The 6,982-nt window shown below is 44.0% G+C and overlaps 2 protein-coding genes across 3 annotated transcripts in view; one reads left to right on the top strand and one right to left on the bottom strand.

Annotated features, from left to right (window-relative positions):
* Window positions 1-4,251: 4,251 nt before the first annotated feature.
* Window positions 4,252-6,042, bottom strand: MRPL17 (mitochondrial ribosomal protein L17). Its single transcript, XM_017507201.2, has 3 exons — window positions 5,555-6,042; window positions 5,180-5,248; window positions 4,252-4,834 (listed from the first exon to the last, which is right to left on the bottom strand). The coding sequence occupies exons 1-3, from the start codon at window positions 5,726-5,728 to the stop codon at window positions 4,550-4,552; spliced, it is 528 nt and encodes a 175-aa protein (XP_017362690.1). The 5' UTR covers window positions 5,729-6,042; the 3' UTR covers window positions 4,252-4,549.
* Window positions 5,877-6,982, top strand: part of LOC108288279 (olfactory receptor 2AG1) — a 58,394-nt gene continuing 57,288 nt past the window's right edge. For both annotated transcript variants that reach the window (XM_037730939.1, XM_037730938.1), the window contains exon 1: window positions 5,877-6,103. The gene's annotated coding sequence lies outside the window, so the exon portion shown is untranslated. The remainder of the gene's footprint in view (window positions 6,104-6,982) is intronic.

Raw genomic sequence — 6,982 nt, 5'->3', positions numbered from 1 at the left:
CAGTATGAAGTTTCTTCAAAAAATTAAAAATAGAACTACCCTATGATCCAGCAAACCCACTTCTGGGTATATACCCAAAAGAAACAAAATCAGGATCCTGAAGAGAGATATCTGCATTCCCATGTTCACTGCAGCCTTATTCACAATAGTCAAGATATAGAAACAATCTAAGTGTTTGTCGACACATAAATAAAGAGAATGTGGTATATTTATATACAATGGAATTTTATTCAGCCATTAAAAGGAAATCCTGCCATTTATGACAACATGGGTAACTTACTCACTTATACATTATGCTAAGTGAATAAGTTAGACACAGAAAGAGAAATACTGTATGATCTCATTTATATTTGAAATTTAAAAACATTGAACTCATAGAAACAGAGAACAGTCATTGCCAGGGGAATGAGGTATGAGGGAAATAGAGATGTTGATCAAAAGGTCCATGCTTTCAGTTATAAGATGAACAAGTTCTGGGGATCAAATGTACAGCACAGGTGGTGATGGATGTGTTAATTAAAAAAGAAAAGAAATTGGATCATTGGAATAGTGCTGAGCTTTGCTGGGGGGAATTCTGTCAACACTACAAAAAAGGCAACCTCTCAGCGTTTGGCTAGTCTTGTAAGATGCATAGGTGTTTTCTGCCTGTAGGTCGGTAAGAAATATTCCAGAAAATTGGAATATAAAATGTGTGGGAAATGAACTAGAAATATGCTCACATTCTTGACAATCATTATTAGCATTTACCTCCTGGAAGAGGAAGGAGACCATTTCTTTTGCTTGGCATACTCGGTAGCATAGCTTAACCCTGTCTCTGCATATGGCACCATGTTTATTGTTTTGTAAAGCTCAGCCAGAGAGTTGAATATGGCACAGATGTAGCTTACTCCTCCTTATTTAATGAACATATATTGAGCATCTATTTTGTATCAGGCCTTATGGTAGAGTTATCAAGAATGAGTCCCACTTTCTGGATTCAGCAGTTTGGCTGAATGAAGGGATCAGTTAAGTAGACAAGCAACAGTAGTATATATGATTGGCAGGTATATGCCCACAGGATTATAAACAATGGTCCACAGGAGAGGCCTGAGCCCATTTGGAGAGTGATGCAGAGTTTGGGGCCTCTAAAGTGACTTCTGAGCAAATATTTGAATGACAAGTAGGAGTGGACTTGAAAGAGGGCAAGCATTCTAGAGGGAACATCATATGCCAAGTAGTGATATAGTCAGAGAAAAACAAGCAGTTTCTCATGAAGGGTGGCTGCAAATAATGGTAGAAGAGGAGGCCGAGAAGTAGCTGGGACCAGGTCATAGATGACCTTTGTGTCATTAAATGTCTGGATTTTATCCAGTGAAGGCAATGGTTAGTCATTGGAATACTGACTATGAAAAGTGTTTTTCAAAGAGTAGATTGTTAGTGGGTTATAAAATCAATTTAGTGAATTGGGGCCAGCATATAAAAGGTGAACAAGTAGAAAATACGAGTGTAGATCATATTTGTAAAGGTAAATAACATTTTATGAAGATTTTATTTCAATCATTTATGAATAATCTGATATAAAATGCTTTTTGGTCTGTGGGTCACAGTCACAATTTATGAGAAGCACTAGCATAAAGGTTCAATGGTACACAAATTATCAGAATACCTTTAGTAGCAATTAACAGAAAATTCACACCCAAATGGAAATAATCACTAAAAAAGATTATTATCCATCATAATTAGGATTCCCATTTGGGAGCTCTTGGTTTTGTACTTTTAGTTGTTCTAATCTGCCACTCCCAGTGTTATCTTCTGCCTAAAGCCAGTTCCCCAGTGACACTTAGAATAACATGCCAAATTATTCATCTAGGCAGAATAGAGCCTAGGTTCTCACTGCTTCAGCTTAGTTTAGGCCTGTCCACCAGAGCCCATTCAGGAACTAATCCACTATAAGGAACTGAAATGCAATGTGGCAAACTCAGTGTATTGTGGAAACATAGAGCACTTTGGTTGACAGTCATGAATTTAGGTGTGGGGATGGTCAGAGGAGCCACCTAGGTGATGACAAAGGTTTATATGTAAGTTAAGTAGGTTTTAAAAGGGAGAAGCCTCTCTGCGTAGTAGGGACTGCTTGAACAAAAGGTTGTGGACAGGGGAGCTGTACACAAGGAAACATCCAAAATAGGAACTTTCATGCTTCTAAGCCATAGCATTTAGAGGCAAAGGAAGTAGCTGGGGTGATGAGTAGATGTATGAACAAGGAGGGTAGTCATGATAAGGAATCTGGACTCTTTCCCATAGGAAATAAACAACTGAAGATCATCGCCAGGGAATTAAGATGATCAGATTCCCATCACTACAGCAAAAATTTGGAGGAAGGAGGTTAGGAGGTTGTTGCAGTAATCCAGGATAGAGGGATCATGGATTTCATATTAGGGAGCGAGTTGACTGCAGATTTGAGAAACATCATGGAAATAAACGTGTTAACTTCAGTGTAGATGAGTATAAGGAAATAATCACTGACTTTTCTAGTCATCTCCCTGGGACATCAGGTTTATAGTGTATTAATTGTAAAGCCTAAATGTGTTACCTTTTGAGAAAGGAGTGATCATTACCTTGTCAACCTTACCATAAAGAACTGGAGCCCAAGATGGGGGGAACCTTTGAGAGTGCTGCTCTAGGGTTTGGAATGTATTTAAAGAGGTACCTAGATGGACTTGGGGCAGCATTCCACTAGGTGAAGAAAAGTTATTTATTTATAGGCCAGCTTAGTAAAATTCTTGTTGCTGTTATTTTCCTAGTGTTATTCCTGAGCCTTTAGCAAATGTCTTAGGATTCATGTTTTATTTGGACCAAAACCCAAAACATTAAAGGGAAAGCAGTATCCCTTGAGGCCACTGTGGTAGTGGCAGTGGTCTGTTATTGTGAGCTCATTGATGATACAGGTTGTTTCTTGTCTCTAGTCTCTATATGACAAACAGTAGATATTGTATCCCTGCTGCCTAAATTGATGCTGGGAACTAGCAGATGCTCAAAAAGCATGTAGGGAACTGTTGAAAGTCCCAAAGGGAGATACATTTCTGAGGTCTAAGAGGAAAAGCTACAGGAGCCCAGCCACAATCCATCTATCCAAAATAAAGATGTGGTTTTGAGGTAAGTGATTTCTCTAGAAGTCAGGTATGACTCCTAGATTTCAAGCTGTGGTGGATGTTCATGCTAAGACAGGAGGAGGGGTATATTTTTGTAGCAGAAGCAGAGTTGTAGCTTTATTTCATAAATGTTTTGAGTGTCTACTATATATCATTCAAAATATAAGAGCTTTCTGGTAACAGTGTGAAGAACAAACTACAGTAGAGAAAAAGAGATAAAGAGCTCTGCTGGGAGTGGACAAGTATCAGACTAAGGCAGCTGCAGCTAAATAACCCAGAATAGTTCTGTCATTGAAGCTATGTCTTCTATACCAGTGACCCCTCTACCCTTGCTCTTGCTTATTGTCTCAGATAATGGATGGGTTCAGTGGGCCAAATACACTCAGAAGATACTGCCTAAGATAAAATCTCTTCTACCTACTCTACTGGGGATATGGCAGTTATCAGGCACTGCTATCAAGTGTTCAGACCAAGAGCAATGGCTCCTTTCCAAAACTACCACACTACGAAAGACTCTGAACCCAAGGGAACAGCAGTCTGGCTGTGCCAAGAAAGGGGTTCCCAGCTTCTCACATTCTGTAGCCGGATTTCCCTTTTCTGGGTTCCCAGAGAGGCCAGATTTGACAACAATAAAAACTTCCAGGAAATTCCCAGGAGGGTTAATTTCCTAATTCTTCTCTGGCTTAGACTTTCTTACCCCTTCCCCCTACCAAGAGGAAGGAGCTTATCCTGGAGCCCAACATCCTCTGCTAAATGTCTCCACCCCTTTGGCCAAAGTGGTGGAACATCTGAGTTCTTGGGTCCTCTCCTCCCAGGTCCATTCAGGGGGTTGAAGGGAACACATGAAAGTAATGTGTGATCCTGCCTCAAAACAGAGGAGTGATTGCAGTATCCCCAGAAGGTTCGTAGGGTACTAGATTGTTTAAGGAAGTTTCACTTGCACATTGTCACTCCCCTACCCCTGTCAGGAAGTAATCTTTCTCTAAGAAATCCCAAGCACTCAGTCTCTAGGAGACCAGATGTCAAAACAACCACCTCTGGCAACATTTGGAATTACAGGATGCATTCCCATCTAAACTGGCATTAAGAGAAACAAAACTGCACTAACCAAAAATAACCCAAATTTAAGGACCAGAAGCATAAGCCATGGATTTACTATCTCAGGTAGACTGAGCATTTGGATAATTCTCATTCTCCAGATACCCCACAGGAAGGAAAAAAGAAATGAATTTATATATATTTATATAAAGACTTTTATATATTGTGCAAAGAGAGGGCCATCTGGCTCCCCAAAAGGTTCTCAACCCCATCAAGAGTGTCCATTTTACAGCTCTAGCTCCCGTTCTTCTCAGAGAGTAAAAGCACTCCAAAGGCCTGTGATCATGGGGACTGATTAAGGGCTGCAGACTCTTCAGATCCAGTTAAATCCCTGGTGTTTGAGCTGTGTGGGAGCTGTGGTTGCTTGCTTCCAGGCTCTGGCTGAGGTCCTGCCGCAAACCCTGCAGCAGCTGGTTTAGGAGTGTAAGATGGCTGTCTCTGCGAGGCAGAGGTAGGGGTGGGAGGCAATTCCCTTTATACTCGATCACTGCCATCTTGGCCCGATCCATACTCCGATTTGGGATCTGCAGCATTCTTGTGTAGCCCCCATTTTGATCTTTGTACCGAGGGGCCAGTACTTGAAACAGCTTTGGGATCAAGTCCTTCTCCTAGAGGGAGAAGTATCCAAGAGACAGCAGAGTAAGGCACAACTGCAGAGGCATTTAACTTTACGCCACTCCCAAAGGTAAGGTCCACCCACAAGTAAAAAGACCTCCCCCTCCCCCACCAATCTGGCAGAGTCAGTGTTACACAAAGGGTCATTTATAGGCAGTTGTGCAGAGACGTATTCACATCGACTTCAACTAACTTAAGACACAGTTTCTAATTTAGTCAATAACACTGACCGGTAAGTGAGTACCCTAGCTTAATTCTGTCCAGTTCTCCTTCCTCCAACCCTTACCCCTGGGAGCAAAGGGTAGGTAGGATTTTGAAGGCGGATAGGACGCACTCACTGTGAGCCAGAAGTCAGCCATGCGCATGGCTCGTTCGTTGGTGTCTCCCAGCTTCCCATAGTCGATGAGCTGTGAGGACAAGACATCACGGATCCGACCGAGCAAGAAAACAGGCGTTAATCTAATTTCTCTAATGCCGGACCGCAATCCATGCATTCCACTAGCAAAGCACTTCCAATCTACGCCACCCCTAATTCCGCAGCCCTAACCAGTCTTCCATTACAGGCGATGGAGAGGCGAGTTCAGCTCAGGGTCCTAGGGGACTCAGACTTGGGGAATGGTTTAGCAGGTTGGTCCCAGTCCCTTTCCACTTGCAGCCGGCCCCGCCCCTTCAGACCAGACTCGCAGAGTGGACAACGGGGCCCAGCTCCTCACCTTCTCCGCATAGCCCCTCATCTCGTCCACACGCGCCCATGGTGCCTCGATGCGTTCGTGCCGCACCAGCCCTGTGAGCAAGTTCCGCAACAGATGGATGCGAGACTCGGGACCAAGGCCCAGACGGCGATATACTCGGCCATGGGAGATGGCTGCAGCGACCGACAACCGCATGTTCCCACCTTCTGCCCGCCCCTTGGAGGCCGGAACTGGAAACTGGAAGGTAGACCTGGTGGAGGCAATTTCAAGGAACGCATGCGCCTTAGCACGGAGCGTGGCAAACGTGTTTGCGCATGCTCATCAGAGCCTGCCTCGTTGGCAGTCTCGGAAAGGGCGGAGAAACGGTGTTGAGCTTTTCCAGAGGCGGCGAGCTGGACGGGCTTCAGGCAGAGTGAGTGCTCGGTGGCAGCCGAAGAACCAGGCGCCCCCTAGTGTGGGATTAGCGGGCATCGGGTTTTTCTTGAGCTGCGTCAGCCGAAGCGTGGCATTTAGGGGGATGGGACTCTCCGCCGCGGAGCCCCCTGGGAAAGAGAGCGTCTGAGGAGAAAGGTTCTCGGAGGGTTCGGGGTCCTGCGGGCTGCCCGCCCTACCCGGCCCAGCAGTGGCCAGCTGGCCTGGCTGACACCTGCGCGCATCGTTTTTAACACAGTGATTTTCAGTAGAAATGGTGAAATGGATAATAACGATGCCCTGAAAAGAAACGCTGATAGTGAAATTTTCTTTTGTTGAAGTAATCATTCCAGTTAAAAAAAAATTGCAGCACTAAAAGGAAAAGTAGTGGATTGTTTTTCATTACACCAGTGTGGTTTTTTTAAGGGGAAAAACATACCTACACATTTATGTGTTAATGAACAATAATATTATAATTATTGTTCATTAATATAATAATATTATATGAGCCTTAACATCTGCAAATTGGCAATGACTGTCGAAAGTGTTTCTTGTTATGGCTTGAGTTGTGTCTTCCCCATGATTCTTCCTGTCCCCAAAAAGCTATAAGTCTTAACCTGTAATAACTCAGAATGTGACCTTATTTGGAAATAGGGTCATTGCATATGTAACTTGTTAAGATGAAGATATACAGGCATAGGTGGGCGCCTAATCCAAAATGCCTAATGTCTATCTATCTATCTATCTGTCGACACTAGGCATTTTGGATTAAGCGGGCTATCGGGTTTTTCTTGTGCTGCGTCAGCAGAAGTGTGGCATTTAGGGCGATGGGACTCTGCCGCGGAGCCGCCTGGGAAAAAGAGCATCTGAGGAGAAAGGCACCTGGAGGGTTCGGAGTCCTGCGGGCTGAAGGCTGTATCATCTATCTATCTATCTATCCATCCATCCATACATACGTACATATATGCAGGCTGGGCGTGGTGGTTCACGCCTGTAATCCCAGCACTTTGGGAGGCTGAGGCGGGCAGATCACCTGAG

The sequence above is a fragment of the Cebus imitator genome, unplaced genomic scaffold (genome assembly GCF_001604975.1).
Source record: "Cebus imitator isolate Cc_AM_T3 unplaced genomic scaffold, Cebus_imitator-1.0 Scaffold370, whole genome shotgun sequence".
In the NCBI taxonomy this organism is placed as follows: Eukaryota; Metazoa; Chordata; class Mammalia; order Primates; family Cebidae; genus Cebus; species Cebus imitator.
This window is presented reverse-complemented; position numbering and strand designations above follow the sequence as displayed.

Excerpts from the sequence above, each read along its gene's own strand:
- MRPL17 (XM_017507201.2), bottom strand. The coding sequence starts at position 5,728 with ATGCGGTTGTCGGTCGCTGCAGCCATCTCCCATGGCCGAGTATATCGC. Across the intron at positions 5,249-5,554 it reads TGAGGGGCTATGCGGAGAAG|CTCATCGACTATGGGAAGCT; the intron begins GTGAGGAGCTGG and ends TTGTCCTCACAG. Across the intron at positions 4,835-5,179 it reads TGGCTGACTTCTGGCTCACA|GAGAAGGACTTGATCCCAAA; the intron begins GTGAGTGCGTCC and ends TTCTCCCTCTAG.